Here is a 20,351-nt window from a genome sequence, read left to right on the forward strand (position 1 = left end):
AGCAGAAAAACAAGTTATGCTCTCTTCATGATCTCCACATCGCTCAAATTAGAGTCTGTTATTAAGTGTGGAACTTGACAGGCATTGCATAAGCAAAAAACAAAAGAAGCGTTTTGATCAGCATTGGTGGGGAAATGTTTAGATGAGGACACAGTAGATTATCATATATGAGACTGATGCTTTGGTATTATAACTGGTAAACCAGTTTGTGCAGTACCTGAATTCAGTGTGATGATTTTTTGAGCTTTCTTGGCCCAATTGCTTCTGTAATGGCAGATGACGTTGTTTCTGGGTGGTAATTATCAATCCACTTAAGTGCTTTCAAAATAAAATGAATAAAAGGTTGGGGCACGTTATTTAATAATTGTACTACTATGTTTGGATGCATTAAATTCTCTCTTAATAATATGTATGATTTAGGGCCTGATCCAGGAACACTTGCTCACATTGAAGATAGCGGGAGTAAGTCCCATTTGGAGGATGCACCTGCCTGAGCAAAGCTCATGAGATTGGGTCCCTGCCAGATGAGGTTCTCCCAGCCAAGGGCAAAGCTAACTCAGCAGGCAAAGCAGCCCAGCTTCCCTGCGAGTTCTGTACTGTGGCTGCAGTGTAGGCACCACACACTTGGTACACGAGTCTAGGACTGGCCTTGGCTGGTCATCCCTGAGCGAGTCTGCAGGGCATGTGCTGGAAGGAGGGGAGATAAGGTTACAGATTGCAACTTCAGGATTGCTTTTGTAGAAGAGAAGGGGCCAGGGGACTGAAATACCCATGTTTCTTCAGAGTTGTGTTTTTAGTATTGTATTGTTTCTGAGCACTGAGCTTTTTCTTTCTGGAAGGAGACTGTTACCTTTAATATTAAACAATGTAATAGCTAAACGGCGCAATAGCAATAGCGTGACACCAAGTCTTTTCAGAGTCCTGTCCCTCATCTTGAAAGGCCGAAACCTTTCCATAGGGAGGGTGAAACCTCCCTTTCTCAGCACATACCCTTTCTTCACTGTGCCATTATTGTGGCCTTAATTACGAGCAATGCCAAGTGTAGAAATGTCGACTTAATACAAAGCCTTTCAGAGAAGGCTTTTTGTACTGGCTGGAGCCCACGGGCATGATAGCTGTTTCTGTGTTCTCACTTCACAAACTTCAGCTATGCTGCAAAATTGGATGTCATTGATTCCGTGTTAGAGCCGACCTTCACTAAATACAATCCTGATTTGTGCCTCAGCACTGTCAAAATTCAAAGAATAAACAGAAGTAATGATGCTTCCATTGGCAGAACTTCTCCTTAAGGTAGAAGAACAAAAATAAAAGTATTCAAAGCTGGTTTCATTGTGGGTATGGAAAAGCTGCATAAATTTCATCTGAATGATGGAAGGGTTTGGCTTCTGTCCTAGAAAGAATTGGTGTTTTTCCAAAGCTGTGTGATGTCTCTAGATACTGTTATGGTGGATACCTTTCTGTTCTATAATAATAATATTTGTTAATATTTATGTCACATTTAGCTTTCCCTTGGGGGACTGTTTAAAGCAATACTTAAAGGATTGGGATTTCTTCATTTACATGCTGTAAGCCTCATTCCAAGTATTCCGAAATCTATTTTTTGTCGCAGGTTATTATGCAGTTTGAAATACCTTGTGGGCAGGTTGGGTATGGATTATGCTCTGCTGCCCAGGTGTAAGTGCTTTCGAATATAGCATCCTTGGTGTATAGCCCACCCGCCATCGGCGTTTTACAAAAGCAGATGTTCTGATGAAGTGTAATTAGTTTTTCCCAAAGCAACACCTGCAGTGCTCTCAAACTGATGATCGCCCTCTGGGATATATTTCAAATAGTGTTCAATGTCTACTACATTGTGGTGCTGGAGTTATGCTGAAAAAGTTTTTAAAGATAAAGTTTGTGACTCTCGAATATCAAGATATTCTGATGCATCTAGAGGAGTGAAATAGACTCATATTTCAAATAAGGTGGGTTTGCAGATAGTCTGCTTGGTGGCACCTTTAGGTGTTCTTCTCAGATCCTTGAACCTAAGCTGTTTTTGTGCACCATGTCGTGCACTTTTGGCGGTCTTCAAAAGATGTGTTTGCGGAGGAGGCGTTACTTGTACCGTTTGGAGACTGCACTTGGAAGGACTGCTTGAAGTCCGATTTTCTGATTTAATAAGAGTGCTCAACTATCTCCGCGCAAAATCTGATTTCATTTCAGAAGCGTTGCCAAGGATTGCTGATTAAATAGAGAGGGGAGTAGGCTCAAGAAAGAAGACGGCAGAATGCAGTAATCTTTTGTAAGCACCAGGACTGAACATGCTCTGAGAAAAACAGGTTATTTGCTTCTTTATCAAGAGGATTTTGCCTGATGCAGAAGCCGTTTTACATCATGTACTTGTTTTGGCTGGGAGTTAATTTTCTTTCTAGCAGCCTGTGTAGTGCTGTGTTTTAGATTTGTGACTAGAACAGTGCTGATAACACAAGGATGTTTTAGCTGAAGAGTGCTCGCACAGTGTCAAGGCCGTCTCTGTTTCTCACTTCCCCTGCAGCCAGTAGGCTGGGGGTGGGCAAGAGATTGGGAGGGGACACAGCGGGGACAGCTGAGCCCAGATGACAAAAGGGATGTCCCTGAACATACGACATCATGCTCAGCAGTAAAAATGGGAGTACTCTTTCTAAAGTGGCTGTTGCTCAAAGACTGGCTAGGCATTAGTCTGCTGGTGGGAGCTGGAGAGTGTTTGCCTTTGAGTCACTTTTTGTTCCCCTTTTCACTTATTAAATGGTCTTTATCTCAACTCCTGAGCTTTTTCTCACTTTCGCTCTTTTGATTCTCCCCTCCATCCCACTGGAGGGGGGAGCAAGTGAGCGGCTGGTGGGTGCTGAATTGCTGACCAGGGTCAAAGTTTACCTTATGTGTGTGTGGACCATAACGTTTATTTTATTTTCTGATATTTGGGTATTTAGTTGCACCGTACCCAACCTAGCTAACTTACTCTAACAATTTGGGATTATTTAATATCATTAAATTAATTTTTGTGAAATTGTTTTCCATTTTTATTCTAATTTATCCTTTCTCCTCAGTAAGTCTCCTACTTTCTTTGCTGTTGCCATGTTTGTCCCAGTTTCAAGTGCAGCAGCTGAAATGAGACCAAAGGCTGAGTGACCGTGTCTACATTTGCAATTCTGCATTTGAGAATTGCATCAGCTTTACTGATGATAGCTCCTCAAGGGAAGAAGGTCTTCAGTTTAGAAATCTGCTTTTGAGCAAGCTGGCTTGATTTGAATCATTGTCAGTGGAGGGAAGTAAGCAGTCTTACAGGACGAATTGTCTCTTTCCAGAGTTGATGTCTGAAGCATGTTGGAAGTGCCATTTGGCTGGACATCATCAGGTTTTCCTTAGCCCAGAGTTGTGTGTTCTCATCCTGTTTGGAAGGATTTACTAATTTATCCCTGTGTTTGGGTAAAAATACTCATGCGTTATCCAACCCTCCTCCTCAACGACAACAACATTACACTTCTTCACTCACCTAATTTGTACTATATGCTGTTAATCTTACTGTTAATCTTGTTTTTAACTACTGGATTACAAAAATAAAGTACATTTTCAGAACCAGCCTGATTTCCACAGAGAAAAGAGAAAAAGTAATAATCAAATTGTGGTAGGGTACGTGTCGCATCATATTGTCCAAGTGCAGTAATCAACAGCTCATTTTTTCTTTTGGCAAGTGTAATACTGAGAAGAACATAAGTAAGATAGAGACCTTGGTAAAGGAGATAAACCCCAGCATATTATATTCTATTAAGTCCTCTGCATCTTTCATAACCAATATTGGGCTATTTGTTAGCTTTGCTGTCTTCGTGGTATGCACCGTATTCTTTGGGTGAGAGTCTTACTTAGGAGTTCTGCAGTACTGTGAAACTGGGAAGGTTACCCAAGCTTCTCTCTTCATACGTAATTTTTTCTGCTAAGTGAGATGTGGCAATCGTGTCACATATAGCTAAGAAATAAATATTTCCATCTCCATCAACTGACAGCATCTGAGTCATTAGCTTGTCATTTTGGGTTGGCTTGAAAAACTAAAGTAATCAAGCAGAAAGAAAAACTTTCACTCCAGGAAGACAGAATGTTATTTCCAAATCTCTATTAAAAAGTAATTAAACATTATTAATATTAAAATTAAATATTAATATTAAACAGTATTAATATATTATCAATTATTAATATTTTTTCTCAGCAAAGGCAGTAAGTGTCATCTTATTTCCATCGTTATGTTACTGAGAAATCTAAATATGAAGAATTATCAGGCCAGTTCTAAAGTGTCAGAGTGGGCCAAATCCTTCTTGTCTGCCATGGCTCTTACTCAGGAAGATAATAAAGCAAATTCCTAACTTAAAGTGTACAAGCAGTATCCCTGACACCATTTCATAAAGTGTGGTGCATACTGGGGTACAGATAGTCCCACTGCCTGTAGCAGTGGAATGGGTTGTACATGTGCAAATTGCAGGCTGTGATTCAGTGTTACTTGATTTTAATTACTTCTGCAGGAAGGATGTTCCGACTGATTCTATCATCCACCCATAGCCAGGACTGACAGTGATGGTATTGCAATTAAAAAAAAGCTGAAACTAATCATAAAAAGAGAGCCTCTTGGAAACGCTTTTAAAGTGTTCTGTGTTAGCAGTGTCTGGTAAGGAGATGCTTTATTGTACTGAGAGCAGCCCTTTTCCACCAGCAAATTAAGGTGGAAGTTTTCATACAAATTGCTTAAAACGGCAACCTCAAAGCAAAAGAGAAAAGAAACTAAAGCCTTCATTTTGTTCTTCTTTTCCTTTCTCCAGATCCTTAAAGATCTGCCAGCTCTGTTCTGCTTCCTTGTCCCTGAGGGCAGTTTCCCAGGGGTTCCTGTTGACTAACTCTGTGAAGAGCTGGAAATTTGCTTTCCTGAAATTCAGGGTCCTGAGTTTGCTCTTCACCTGATCCATATTCCTTAGGACTGTAAACTGCAAGAGTGCATGATAACTGCAGCCCAGGCTGCCTCCAGTCTTGATGTCACTGATTAGCTCACTTGTGTTGGTGACCAACAGGTGCAGTATTGCATCCCCTCTGGTAGGGCTGTTATCTGGCTTGAGAAGTTATCCTCCGTGCACCCCAGGAGTCTCCAGCCACGGAGCCATGCATCAATAGACAGGGTCCGTCTGTTTCTTCCAATGTCACTGCCCGCAACTGGAAGGAGAGAGGAAAAAATAACCTGTGCTCCAGGTTCCTTTACCAACCGTCCCGAGGCCCTGAAGTCTCTTTTGTAGCCCTTGGACTACATGTTGCAGCTTTATCACCAGCCACATGGAAGAGCGATAATGGGTAGTAGTCCGAGGTCTGTACCAGGCTAGGAAGTTTCTAGTGATGTCCATAACCGAGGCCCCAGCGAGGCAGCAGGTTTCCTTAAGAGGAGGGTCTTTCCAGTGTATTGGACCCTCTGTTGCCCTCAGAAGGAAGTCACCTACGTAACCCGTCTCTTCTTCCTCATGGAGGTGGTTGTGGTACAGGGGGTAGGCCTTTCTGACCTTGGCAACACCTCTGATATAGATGGACCATCATTCACATCATCCATTGACTGGCCTCCAGAGCCTCATACCTGTTGTACAGAGGCACCTGGGAAGGTGGGATGGGCAAGGAGGGGGTTTGCCTGCACCCCAAGCATGGACTTGCTTCCATTCACTCCTTTCCTTTAACCCACTGCCCTCAGCCTGGTGGGGGGAGGAGACAGAATCCCCTTGATCTTGGGTTTTTTTATTTTTTTTTTTCCTGGTGGCTGTTCTTGTTTCTGTCTCAGGGAGGGCAGAGCATGGTTCCACCAGTCTGTCTCTTCCTCAGACTCCCAAATACAGACTAACCCATCCACAGGGGCCTTACCGCAGCCTACAGATACTATCCTGCTACATGTGCATCCGTCTTCCAACGAGGAGTTTTAAAATACACACATGCAGTACAATCTGTGCTGCCTCTTCTGAGATGAATCTGATATATATTTGTAGTTTCTGTATAAAAATAGTAACGCTCCTTATTCCCCTTTTAAAGTAGGGGAAAACAAAAACACTAAGAGTGGAAAGTATTCCTAAATTCCTGACATTCACAGTTCAAAATGATGAGAAGCTGTCATACTTTAAAAAAAAAAAAAAGAAAAAGATTATTTTGCAATTCAAATTTAAAGACCTATTTCTAACCAAGTGCAGTGCTGAAGGGGGATGGATCATGAACTGGAGTCTCAGTAAGTTGTTCTTATATTTGGAATTCACTAATTAATCATATACAGCATCCTTTTTATTCTCAGTATGCAGCTACATCAGACTATTTATTTGGTGCCTAAGGAAAGGCCCCCCCAGGATGCTTTCATGTCTGACACATAACTATATATAATTACTTGTTTTATCGTGTATACACTACCATATGAATTAATTATAAGATATTAAACAGTAAGAAGTTGCAGTTTGCCAAGTAAAACATTACATGATGGCAGACAATATTTGTTTTCCAAAATTTCCTGTGTGATATATATTTTTTAAACTACATAATGTATGTGGAGTCCAGCGATGTTTTCATGAGACAGAGATGAAGATTTCATTTTCTTCCAAGAAACAGGTAGCTGTTGAACAATATCTCCTACTGCATGTTTAACAAGGACGGTTTTATCTCAACAGTCTGTCTTCCTTTCCAAAAACTGGGGCAAGTTGAAATAAAAACAACTCTTTGTACTGTTAAAAATGGTATTTCTGAAATTCTGTAATGTTGTATTGTGTCGTTTCAAAGCTGTAGAGAGCCTCTGTCAAGGAATGTAGACCTTGAGTGACTTTGCCTTTATTGTATGAGCATTTTCTGTCCTAGTAGCTCCCTCTCAAGCTGCAGGAGATGGACAGAGAAATCATGAACTTAAGCAAAGAACAGAGATTTAAAATAACGTGAAGGGGAAGGCACCGAAATATGTACAATGTGCGTATGTGTTATCTATCTAGTTTAATTGTGGGCAAGGAAAGAACACACCTTGTGTGGTGATCCAATAATTCAAATTCATTTTTAGTCTACTTGATGCTTGAGCAGGCTAGTCAAAATATAACAACCTCTTATTAGTTCAGTTACAACAGTGATAACACTTATAATCCAACTCACGCAGTTTCTCTTAAGTTCCATTAATAATTCAATAAAATCAATAGGCACAAGCAGTTGCCCGTTTCCTCTTACCCTCCCTGTGCGTTGCTCCAGTGATAGTTGTCAGCAGCCAAGGTTCTCTGATGGGAGCAGCAAGCTGGGAATGGTGGAAGGTTATTTTATTTTTTATGCTTGGTCTTTCTGTAAGCTTGAGGTTATTTTTGTATGTTTTATCTCAATACATGGGTTATGTTTCCTGGAGTTGGCTCATGAGGTTAGTTAGGTTGTGATTTCTTAGGTTTTAGTGCTTTACTCTTTTGGGGGAGGAGAGGAGGAGAGGTGCACAACTGCAGAAAGGCAGGCAAAAATAAAAATAACAAAAAACTCCAACAACAAAAAACCACACAGTTTCAGAGGTAAATCATATATGTGTGGCCACTTGGTAGTCTTGCTGTTGGAGTTACGCCTTTTACTGCCTGTTGGTAACACCAAAGGCTCAGGGCTACACATATATATATATATATATAGAGAGAGAGAGAGAGAGAGGAGAAAAAGTCAAAGATTATCTCAGAGGGTGAGAGTGATGACAGCTATGGTGGTGCAGTCAGCTGTGATAAATAACAGGGGAGGTAGTGAAAAAATACACAACTTTGATTGAAGTTGATGTTAATATCCTTTTTGGAATGTGTCACTTGGAAAAAAAATGCCACACTGGGTTTGGTAGAGCAAAGGAAAAGTGAGCGCAGTTATCAGTTTGTGACTGACAGGAGTAACAGCAGTAGTTAAACCGTTGGCTTGGCTGGTGATGGAGAGCCTAGAAAGAGTAGTGGGACGAGAAGGAGCAAGGGCTGTGCCAGAGCCCTGACGTTTTTTGTCCTCTTAGTGGGTGAGAAAGGGTATATACAAGAAGAGACGTAGAGGAGCATAGTGGTGTGAAAACCAAAGCATGCGAGATACTGAAACCAGGTTGTAGCTGAAAGTGAAGGGAGTCTGGAGAGAACAGGAGCTGGGAAACACAGTTAGGGGAAGTGTGAGAGACCCTACTAAGAGCATTTTTATTGTAGCAATGGACTGGGAAGTTTTAATGTACTAAACACTCGAGCAAGTTGGAAGGAAGAGTTTGAGGATGAGTTAGTGTGTTTGACGGTGAAAAGAAAAAAACCCAGTACTTTTACAGGTGGGTGAGCTGGTGGGAGCTTCCTTCAAAGTTATGGAAGCTATGGGCTATCTTTTCTCTTTTAAGGAGGAGGAGCTGGTGAGGGGATGGGTTGAAGGCAGGAGGAGAGACAAGGTGAGCGAGATCTGGAGACAGGAGTGAACTTAATCAGGTAGAAAGAGGTGAGGGAGGAAAACAGCAGAGAAGTTTGATGCCAGAGGTAGAAAATGGGAAAAGAAGGACTATTGTTGTTGGAGGGAAGACAAAGAAGAAGAAAAAGGACAAAACTTTTTTTCCTTTGCGACCCTGTCCAGGGTGCAGGACAGGTTGTGTTGGGTTTTAAATCCATGTTAATCCCTTTCCCTGGTAGTGGTATCTGTGACTGGTCACTCTTCACTCTCCTGTTTTGGTAGCATCTGCTGATGTTGTGATGCCTTTTTTCTAGGTCAGGGTCCAGATGAGAAGGTCTCAACCTTTCCCAGCTTGTCTATTTCTGTTTGAGTCAGGTCAGTAGTGATAAAAATAAGGGCTCGAAGGCCCTTTATAGTGACTGTTGTTACTGGCATCCATCCTTGGGATTCTCAACAGAGAGCCCCAAGACTTGCAGGAATGGTGGGTAAATGATGCCCTTGCTCTTAGCAGTGGAGTCTTCAGGTCAGGATGGAGGTTTGCTGATGAAGTTGTGTGGGAGAGGTGGAAAAACATTAATACTCTGTTCGGCGGGTAAATGTGGGCCTTCATATTTATGGGCTGTGAAGGCAGAACTTCTCATTAACACAGAAAAGGGCGGGGTTTTGTTTGTTTGTTTGTTTTTAATTTGTAGGTCCAGTCTATTCTGCTCTTGAGTTCAGAGTAATTTTTGATGCACTTATGAAAGAAATTTTTATAAATAAAGCTTTTTGTGCTCCTGTTTGCTCTCTTCCTAGGTCCTTAATATTATTTGTTGCAAAAATCCTGCAAGAGCATCTCCCTGCCTACCATATACCTCTGTAAGTGTGACCAGGGAGATCACTTATGCTAGATACCATTGAGTTTTAAAGGAAATGGCCGGAGGCAGGATACTATCTATAAAGGATACTCAATTCTGGAAGTAGCCTTCTCTCTTTACAGCCCAGATTTACTGACTTAGTACCAGGCTCATTTGTTCTGGCAGGCTTTTGTGGTGGATAAAGGCAATGATGGATAGTGAGGCCTAAGAAGAAGCTTTGTTAGCGTGAGGCTTTGGTCAACAATGATTTATAGATTACAGGTCAAGTTCTCTTCTTATTAATGGAATTGTAAAACATAACTGGGAATTTCACTCTGGGGAAGCAAACCCATTAGGGTACAGGAGGAAGGGACACAGGGAAACTATTCCTGGGTTATATATTTTGCATAAATTTTTCTGAGTGCTTGGGGGATAAAGACAGATGATTTTTTTTTGGGTTTGATGTTTTTGCAAGTATAAATAAATCATTGAAGTGCAGATTCCAAACACTTTAGCACTAACCAATTTTCCCAGAGATGCCTCTTTTATCTGTTCCATTGGGAACAGAGCAGGTTGATGATCTCCATGACTACATTGTTGTCAGTACATCACAGCTGGTGGCTCAGCATCACACCACAGACTTCAAGCACACAAGTCTTTATTGTTGAGTGTGTAGAGCCATTGGAGTGGCACATTCATCCTATTGAACTAACTGACTTCAGCAACTTACTGGCTAAACAGTAAGACATTAATGTGCATTAATATGCTAACTAGCCTTTTTGGCAGGGGAAAATTAAGATAAATGTTGTAGGCTTTCTTGGACGTTGAAATGCATCAGGTTTTCTGTTGTACTTAGTGCATTTGTGTCTAAAGGTGAATAAAAGGCTACACCAGTGTTTCAACCAGTAAGCGGGATGAAAAGGCTTTTATTTTGGTAGCTTGGAAAGAGAACAGATGTTGGGCTCTTTCCCTGCCCCGATTCAGTCCTCCTTAATCTGTAATACCTTAACCTAATGTATACGAAGCTTGCATATGCAGTGCTAAAGAGGTAATGGAATCGCATGTTTTTAGTGTGGTCAATCTCTGTGCGACTAGTTGTCATTCGACTATAACTGTATCATTTTCATATTATTTATCTTTTGTGTCCAGTGACAATGTAATTTAGCGCTAAAGTTGCAAACAATTTGTAAAAGCAGCTTCTTATCAGCCATGCGTCCATGGTGTAGGCAATGGAGTTTTGACACTTGATTAGCATCTTTAGGTATCAATCTAATATAATAATATGATAGTAGCAATAATAATCAATTTATTTCCTTTGCATTCTTTAGGCTTTCTAGAGAGCTGGGTGGGAAAGAATTTTGTTTTCCAGTGAGCGTTTAAAAAATGTGGACAATATCTTTGCAAATCAGTTGGAAAAAAAAAAATCAGATTTATTCACATGAAACACTTCAATCCAAAGTTAACCTGATCAGCTATGGGTGGGTTTTTTTTGGTAACAATTGAACAAGCAAGGTTTTGAAATAAAGGCAATTACAAATAAAACATTTTGCAAAACCTCCATATGTGATATGTTGGCAAATGGAAAGCTATTATTTAGAACACTTCTAAATCAGGACGCTTGAATCAAAGTAGCTCTGGCTTTAAGTTTTTCACTGCAAAATGAAAAACATTAGTGTTTTGGGTCTCCTGTGGCTATTGACCTGCCAAAGCAATCATTAATATACTTTTTAGAAAATTCTATTTAATGTTGTTGAGGCTTTGGATTTAAGTAGAATTTTCTGAGAGTGCCAAAGCCAGCTCCTAGGCAGTCTGTTGGCGCCAAGAACATAAGGCCTGTAATTACTCGAAGACTGATGTTGTTACTTAAATACAAATCAACACTATTAATTTAATATGGAGTAGTGAACTGGAATTATGAAAGACACAAGTTGCATGGTTTGTGGTAGTAGCGGAGGCATATGTTGTAACTGCTGGCTGGTTTTGGCAACTGTGCATTTATGTTTCTGCAGAACATCTGTACGTCAGGAGATCTGTGCCATTTTCCACTTCCCGTGCAAAACCAGCCGCCTTTGCAGTAGTCTTGTGATAGCTTCACTTTTCTTTTTTTTGCTTTCCTGGGTGACTTTCCCAAAATGTGTTTTGAGCCTTAGTGTGCTCACGGTGCTCACTGTAAATATTCATTTATTTGTGTACGTCCATGAAAATTACAAAATTAGCATTTCCAAACCAACACCCTAATCGAGGTATGATTCTGCCATGCCTGCAGATCTTACAGGGAAAGGAAGGGAAGGAAACCAGCTGAAATATATTCGCTGTGAAGCTGTTAGGAACTGAATTTGTGCAAAGCAGGCTAGGCTTCCCACCCTGAGCATTCACAACCTCCAGCTTCTCCGGCAGAATCCAGCAGAACAGTTGCACTGGGCAGAGAAACTGGGGAAAACAGAAGTTTTTTTCAAAACTGAATGAAACTAGGAAATGACTACAGAATCACTGTATCAGTGTGTTGCGTTGGTTTGTACCGGAAGGCAAATTTTCTTCTGGGAATATAAAGGGGGGGAAAAAAAGCAGGCAGTGAGTGCAGTTGATGAGTACCTACCGATTTAAAGATCCTGGGAAGACCAGGAAGAATTGGGGGATAGGCATACGACCTAAACAGGAGTAAAGTACGGCAGTTAACACTGTTGACATTTAGCATCACAGCATTAGGAAGTCAACCCTGATTTGAGTTTTTATACCCAGTCTGTTGTTTTGAACTATCGTCAAACTCTGGAACACAACACTGTTTTCCATCCAGAGATTTTATATTTAACTCTGAAAGCTGTAAACATCATTGAAAACAGGGAGGAAATCAAAACTGATGAGCAGGAAAAAAAAACAAGCCAACAATCCACCCCTTTGATTTTTAACACACTTCTGTAGCAAGGTTCAGTGACACATTGCGTGACAACATAACCACATACAGAGCATCTCAGTAATGCTGTCTTTATCATTAGCATTATAGCAACAGTGTGCTACTAATCGCCTCCAAATTAATATAGCTTTTCTTCTTCGCAGCATAATAATTGTGTGCAGAAGGGGTTTTTTTTGTAATTTGTGGTGCTTTGTCTGTCTTACCACTGTAGTATAACCTGCTACAAGAAATCCACCTAATTTTGCAGCCCAAGGGAGTACCAGAACCGATCAGGTTTTGAAGTCCATGCCTGCAGTGATTTATGTCTGGAGTTTGCTCTAGACCTTAATACTGCAGCAGGTATTCCACCCCAACAGGTATTTTACCAAGTTGCAGTTTTTTCTATCAGAGAAGGTCTTTATATAAACCAGATTCTTTCAAGTTGATGTGTGTATATGTATCTATATACATACGTATGTAGGTATGTATAAATACAGATACATGGGTATATATGTATATGTGTATATATACACACACATATGTATATGTGTCTGTATATGTATATATGTGTGTATATATATACATATGTATATGTATATTAAAATTACTGATTTTAATACTGATTTTAGTACTGATACTTTATAGTTCTAAGAACAACTTGTGTAAGTTCTGGTGCTTTTTCAGAGCTTACCATGTTCCTTACAGTTCTTTCCCAAACAACAATACCTGTTAGATCAAAGGCAAACAGAATGCATACAGTAGTGTGTTTCTATACTGATGACTGCAGTGACTGTACAGGTACAGTGATGGATGACATTGCGGGGCTGAAGCAGTTGGTCTGCTTTATGGGACCCCAGTTATTTTTTTTTTGCTCTTATTTAAGTCATAGCAATAACATCATAGGCACTTCAAAAGGAAAGATATAAGCCAATGTCATCTTCTTTGTAACTCCACTAACAGCTGTTCACAGAAGGCTCATGCTGCTTCTCTTATTTCAACACTTCAAGCAGTTGTTTTAAAGGAGAAAGCCAAGAATCTTTCCGAAATGCATTGCTGCTCAAGTAACTTTTTAGTTTAACCCACTACTGATGGAAGTGAGTAGCGGTGTATCAAGATGTTGTAAAGAACACCACTGAATTTGACTTGTGTTCCTCTTTGCCTTATTCACAGATATTGATGAGTGTGCTGAAGGCCGGCATTACTGTCGTGAGAATACCATGTGTGTAAATACACCAGGATCCTTTATGTGCATCTGCAAAACAGGATATATACGCATTGATGATTATTCCTGTACAGGTAAGAGCTGCGTATTCGTGAACGGAAATAACAGGATGATGGTATTTAGGAGCACTGTTATGATTCTTCCAACGTTCATCTTTGTTAGGGTCACAAAATGTCTACATGAAATGTTAAACAGAATAAAACACCAAAATAATTCCAAGGTTACAGTGCAGAAAAGCTAGTGCATTTTACAGATTATGTGTATGTTGTATCATTTGCCTGAAATTGTAAGGCAGTCTGGATGTCTTATAGGTCTGCATGGCTTTGGGTGCTGATAGAAAAGGTGAAGGGAGGAGGAGAAGGGAAAAATAAGAGAGCAAAAATAGTGGTGTGGTTTACTCGGTTTCCCTGTGGCATACCAGTACAACTTCACTTGGAGTATAATGACTCTTCTGCAAGCTTTTGATGGAGTTAAATTTGCTGAATATTAGAAGTGTCTGTTTCCTCGTTTATAATTCTCCTGCCCTGGGGAGGTTCCCCAGCTGAATCCTGAGTTCGGAGGGTGTCGCGGGCGGAGTGAATAACTTCACTTGTAAGAGAGTAGTGAAATGTTTATTAACATAAAACAGTGATTCAACAAAGTTAGTAGTGAATGTGACAGTGTTTTACGAGATTCGATGCCAAGGTACACTTGATTATTTACTGCATAGAGGCCAGGGTCAGACAAGCTCTCAGGGAGACCCTCCCGTTGAGTCACGAGGTTCAGAAAGGACCCCCTTGCTTTCTAAGCTCTGTCTCAGAGAGGAGTTGAGATGTGGCTGGATCCAATCCTCGTCCCAGACTTGGTAACGGTTTATGTCTAAAGGATTATATATGCGCATTCAATCCTTATATCACTTAGCTAAGATTTCAAAGTTTAGCATGCTATTAGTCACTTACCAAGAATCTGTTGCGGCAAGGAATCTCTCAACCTCGAGGAGAAGAACCTTAAGCGAGCGTCCCCACTCAAGGGGAGATCCTGTCGTGCAGCCCGCTGCCATGCAGGAGAGCTCAAAGGCCTCTTGGGCTGTCCGCTATTTATGGAGTAAGGGAATTGACCTATAGTCATATTCGCATGGGAACAAGATACCTAGGTCCCCACTCCAGACAGTGTTTTGGTTATGTTGCCAGCCATCTCCCACAGTTCAAGTGCAACTCATAACAACTCCCGCTGGTGGCCATGGCTTGAGCAGGAGCCAGCGGGGGGGAAAGGGAAAAGCACACTGCCACAGAGGGCAGGAGCTCTGCCTGCCTTCAGCCACTGGACAACACGGTCGGTCTTAGCTCTATATCTTCCCTTTCTGCTCTGCTGCCAGCGCATCCTCTAGAGGAGGTGCTGGGTTCATACTGACTTTCTGTCTTCTAGTCTTCTTTTATTGCAAGGTATTTTAGGGTTATGGAATGAACACTGAACATTTCAAACAGCCTTCTGTATCGGCCAGGCTGACTGTAAGTGTTCCTGGGAGGAATGTGGTTTTTCCTACTAGACAGATAAAGCAAATATGATTCAAAGATGTGGCATATTCTCTCAGTGAAGAAAAACGTGTGTGAACAAAATAGTACCACAATTTTGTGTGCACAGGGGAATGCGTTAGCTCTTTCTGTAAGAGGATATATTTGTTCAGTAAAACTTTCTTGGAGTTCGTATTATCTAACAGTAAAGCTGTCTATAAATGGATGAGAGTATTCATGGTGTTTAGACAGCACTGTTGAGTTAATTTCTAAATTTATTTAATTCAGTCCATTATATCTTGGCATTTTTGAGCATCAATGATGTGTCTTGGTACAGAAACAGCTTCTTCATAATCCGGCACAAATTTCTTGTCCAAACATGCGCAGCACTCAGGGACATGGACTTCAAACCACATTCGTGTGATTTTTGTGCGTACTGTCTTACCTGGACTTGACATTCCTCTCACAAACCCTGGCAAGCACTATTTTACTGCAGTAAGCCCAGTTCTTGAACAAGCAAGTTCCAGGCTGCTTGCAGCAGGTCCTTTCTGAAGCAACCAGTATGTTTCTGATCACTCTTTCAGGTTTCCACACTCTCAGCTGAGTAAAGTAATTGTTTTACTACCTACCAAGCATGAATGTTGGATTATTTTAGGACTGACTTTTATCTAAATCACTGTGATACTTTTTCCGCTTTGCTTTCCTTAACTTGCTGTTCTGATTGAACTCTGCAGATGGTAAACCATCGCAAACAACTTCACAGGAGCATTTGGTGCCTATAAATATAATAAAGGTATTTCTTGGTACTCCGCACATTGCGTTCCTCATATTTGCTGCAACGTACTGTTGTGAAATGCAGTGTGGTTCAAGAGCTCTGGACAGTCAAACTGGTGTAAAACTTGCTGGAAATCCATTGGGGATCTCACATTCCAAACTGAGTTTGGCTCCACATTTGAAATAATAGTTTCCTCTGAAATCAGCCTGATGGGTGACAAAATGAATGATTTCTTTTCCACCTTTCCCTTGGTCAAGCTGGGAAAAGTTAATGCAAAAGGAAGTGAAGTAGCTGAAATAGTTTTGTAAGATTTCAATCTTAAGACTCGCTGGGCCAGATGAACTATAAGTCATGCAGTGACTTTCTGTATGTCTGAGCAATGCCGCTCACTGTCATTTGGGACCTGGAGTTTTTCCTGGAGTTAAATTATAGTGGATTTTTGGTACTGAGAGGCAACCAAGAGGATGCAGTGCCTGTTGGGTGGTAGAATTTCCCCGAATGGCAACTTAACATCATTAAGTGTATATCTCACAAAATAATTGCAGTTTTTCTCCAGTTCCACAGCTAGTGTGAGCACCGCTGGTGGAGGCACTGGTCAGTTACTGAAGCAGGTAGATTTATGAGACTCTTGCATGACATTTCCACCAAACAACTAGTGAGTGAAAGGTTAATTATGTTTTTTAAAATTGAAGGAAACACAGCATACATTTAAAGTCACATGCTTTGATCAGTAAATGGCATTTTGTGCTTGTTTTAGGCTATGAGTGACATTGAGAGCATTTACGTTATAGCACTGTATTAAAGCAGGTGGCAAGTGTATATGTTTGTACATGAGACTGCTGTAGGTTTTCAACCCTCAGCATGTTCTTTGCTCTTTGCTGGTTTCACCATCTATTAAAGCTCCTGATTTCAGAGACTTTCATGTGCATCCATTTGCCCAGTTACAAATCTAAGAGACTTTGCTGTCCTGCAGACAGACCAACAGGTTTAATCTGGGCTCTTATGCTGGGGTACAGATGACTTTTCATAAGCCTGATTTTCTCTTACAGCATACTATGGTATTTTAAAGCAAGTAGTTTACAAGAAAAACTCCTTATATTTCCCTTTATTTTCTTTTTTTTTGTTTGTTTGTGTGTTTGTTTTTAATTTAAGTGGAGCCTTAATGACATTCAGCTAAACAAATGATATCTAGGACTTGAGAAGGGAAAGTATTTTCCAAATATGTTTTCTTTAGAGAATCAAGCCAGTAAAGCGTGTTAGGGATCTCAACCTGCCTCAGCCAACCTTGCATTTGCTCTATTTAAGTCCATCAATTTTATGATTATAGAAAGCAGCAAGTAGAAATCTTTGCACTTTGAGAATCTAGATACCAACTCACTGTGCGTTACGAGCTCATTCACTGCAGCTGGGAATTATTTTGCTTAAGCTCAATTTTCTTGTCATGACAGTGCTATTTCTTGAAGTTAAGGGCATAAACCAAGCCTTTTTATCTGGCAGAAAAGCAGGACAGTAAGGAGAAAAGCAATCATGATAGACCAAAGAGACCGAGCTCTGCAAATTAAGGAGATATTATTGAAAGGTTTTGTGAAGAGTACCCTGTTTAACTTGGCATGTCTGTGAAAATAAGGCTGTGCACTGTCCTTAACAGAATTTTCTGGGTTTTCCGAGTTTCTTTTTTGTTCTAATAATCGGATTTGTTGTAGCAGCTGCACAGAATAGTTGATGTATTCCATAGTCTGTACAAAAACCTGGTGTTTGCAGCTGGCAAAAATGAAAAGTGAGAAAGATGTCTCTAAAATAAATGGTATTTTAAAACCAAATCCAACACTGATATGTAAAATGTGTTTGTGTTCATACCATTGTTTTATGTAATTCATGCAAAAAGTGGGTATTGTAGGATCTAACCTTTGCATTGCTCTTTTCCGTTTTCCTCGAGATAGTTGGAAGCATCAGCTTTGATAGCAGCAGTTCTCAGCTACTGCAGAAGGGTGTTATAGAGATGCCTCTTGCCAGCTGCTACGGAAGCCTCACACAGACATCTCTTGCGTGCAAAGGCAATCATGAGTATTTTAGGGGCACCTTGGTGTTGCAAGCGTACTACAAAAACTACCAAAGGCTCCCAGACTTACATTGGTGTGGTTGTAGAGTATACAATGCCATCCGAATCTTTCAGTACTCATCTACAGAGAGGCCGCTGCACTTTGGTTTTTGCCAGTGCTTGCAATTAAACTTAATCATTGGACCCTCTTTTGCCTTCTGCAGAACTTAAACTTCTTGGCAAGTCTCTGTTTGCCTCACTGGCAATTCTGGGTTTAACTTGTCAGCTGAAATGTCAATGAAACTGAAGAGGCGGCAGATTTTTAATCCAGTTCAGGAATAACAAGAATAGGGCAAACAAGTGACAACTGACCCTGTGTGTTACTAAATGTTAAATTTTTAAAATATATTTCAGGTCACACTGTTCCTGGTAGTGCTGCATAATCAAACCCAGTTACGGAACTGTAGCGGTGCATAAAACAGCTGACTTACTGTAAGCTGGACCAGAAGCTCTGGTAGCACATCCTTGGGAATGTTACTAAGCAGGAAGAAAATGTTCTGTAGCTTGGCGTTAATATGTCATTGTTTGCACAGGATAGCTGAAGCACAGGAAGGAGATGGTGAAAAATTATACCTGAACCTTGATTAGGCAGGTTATAATGTGAGTGATGTCCACGCAGCTCGCCAGTAGACCAACGTAAAATGCCTTATTGTTCCACACTATGCACACATATATAATTTAGCAGTCATTGATCAAAACAGAAAAGAGACATAAAATCAGTGACATTGAAGGGTTTTTCTCCTGTATGAGACATTTGAAAAGAAATCTGTGCTATCTGTCTCTGTCAGAGTCCTGGGCACAAAAGACTGATTTAGACAGCATATAGCTGCTTCCAAAACAGCTCCAGTCTCTTTCTTCCTGGCATATTTATTGCAAGTTTTACAATAGATCTGAATTACATTTTGATTTTCACAACAAAGGATGTAATGAAGACATCAATTTCAGATTTTGTTATTTGTATTCATCTTGGAAGCGAGATTCGCAGGGTTAGATTGAGTTAGTCACAACCGTATTTACACAGAAATCCGTTGTTCATGACTGATTTTATGTTCAGAAATCAATCATAGCTATGAGAAGGGGAGATGAGTCCTAAGCTGCACCCATATGCCAAATGGGTGCATAAACTGTAAATTAAAGGCATTAAAAATATGCCCTGGGCTACCATGCTTTCCCTGCATTGGTATTGTCTCATTCCCTTTCCACTTTGCTTCACAGAACCTGAAATGTAATGGTGTTGCGCTGGGGGGAAGGAAGGCAGAAAATGGCATGAATCTCTGCTGGGGTAATTTTATACGTGTAACAATATGCTGTTAGATATGATTAAATCTGAATGCCTTAGTATTTTTCTGTAATAGTAAAACTTACATCCTTACTCTGCCTGGGATTACAAAAATGCACGGGCTGTTTTCTTGGATGGAAAATAAAAAGTTTCCCTTCTTAAAACAAGGATATGGCCAGTGTCACCTCCGGTGTTTCAGGCTGCTGTGTAATCCGCAGCTGGCAGCAGTGCTCTGAACAGCACAACACACGTCCTGTCCTGCACCATTTTTTTTTTTTTTTAAATGGAAAAGGGAGAAGTTAGGAAATGAGAGATGAGAGCTCTCTCTTTTTCACACTTGGCTCGAACAGAGAGGAGTTCTGACTAGACACAATGGATGGTTAATCACGTTTAGTCTCAACAGATGTCTTCAGTTTCCTGCCCTGGGACCACTCACCTATCTAAGCAACCCATCAAAAATGAAACAGAAGAAAGACCCTGTGAGATTTAGTGCATCTTCCCTAGATCTCATTAAGGCAGAGGAAGATGCATGCCACGGCCTGAGGAGGCCATGGATTTTCTGAGCCCCAAATGATTTTTAAGGCTCTGTTTCTGTGCAGTCTCGTGGGCCGCCTTCTCTTGCTTTTTTTTTTTGCTTTCCAGTCAGCATAAAAGCGGGAAGCGACTCCGATATAAGTGCAGGTGGCGTGCTCGGCCTTTCCTGTGGGTGGGAGTCCCCAGGGTGATGTGGGGAAGGTAACACAGCTGATGTTCCCCTCCCAGAGAATTCATCCCTCCCCGGGGGCTGTTTCATGTTTCACACTTAGTGGTACTGGAGAGGGAGGCGCTGGGGCTCTCCATGAGTACCCTAGGATGGTATCTTCAGTTGACTCTCCCTGTACGTGTGGTCCGGTTAAGATGATAAGCAACCAAATGTAGGACAGACAGATGAAGTATGGACTGTGTTAGTACATTAACCAGACTCTGCATTTACGTTTGTACATGCTGTCATCTCCAGGGTTTAGTAAATTATCTATTACATGGGGTTTTTTTCTTTTTTCTCCTTTTTTTTTTTTTTGAGAGGAGCGAGGGATCTACAACTTTGTACCCTGACACCAGTGAGGTTTTACAATTGCGCTGTACTATGGCAGGAAATACATGTGAATTCGTAACTAATTAATTATTAAAAACATATCAGGCATGTTGCAAATGGTGGCCTACTTCTTCCAAGCATGGTCCGGCCACGTGAGCAGACATGAGCAGCCGTGTCCATTCCCACAGCAGCGCTGAGCTGTGTGGGATCGCTCCCAGGTGTGGAGCGAGATGCTCCGCATGTGAAATGTTTTAAATGCGTGCAGACCTTGTAACTT

At 40.9% G+C, this 20,351-nt stretch overlaps 1 protein-coding gene across 2 annotated transcripts in view; it reads left to right on the forward strand.

Annotated features, from left to right (window-relative positions):
- Nucleotides 1–20,351, forward strand: part of NELL2 (neural EGFL like 2) — a 156,635-nt gene that overhangs the window by 72,563 nt on the left and 63,721 nt on the right. For both annotated transcript variants that reach the window (XM_063323106.1, XM_063323107.1), the window contains exon 13: nucleotides 13,309–13,434. In XM_063323106.1, the coding sequence (XP_063179176.1) occupies nucleotides 13,309–13,434 (126 nt within the window). The remainder of the gene's footprint in view (nucleotides 1–13,308; nucleotides 13,435–20,351) is intronic.

The sequence above is a fragment of the Chroicocephalus ridibundus genome, chromosome 1, assembly GCF_963924245.1.
Source record: "Chroicocephalus ridibundus chromosome 1, bChrRid1.1, whole genome shotgun sequence".
In the NCBI taxonomy this organism is placed as follows: domain Eukaryota; kingdom Metazoa; phylum Chordata; class Aves; order Charadriiformes; family Laridae; genus Chroicocephalus; species Chroicocephalus ridibundus.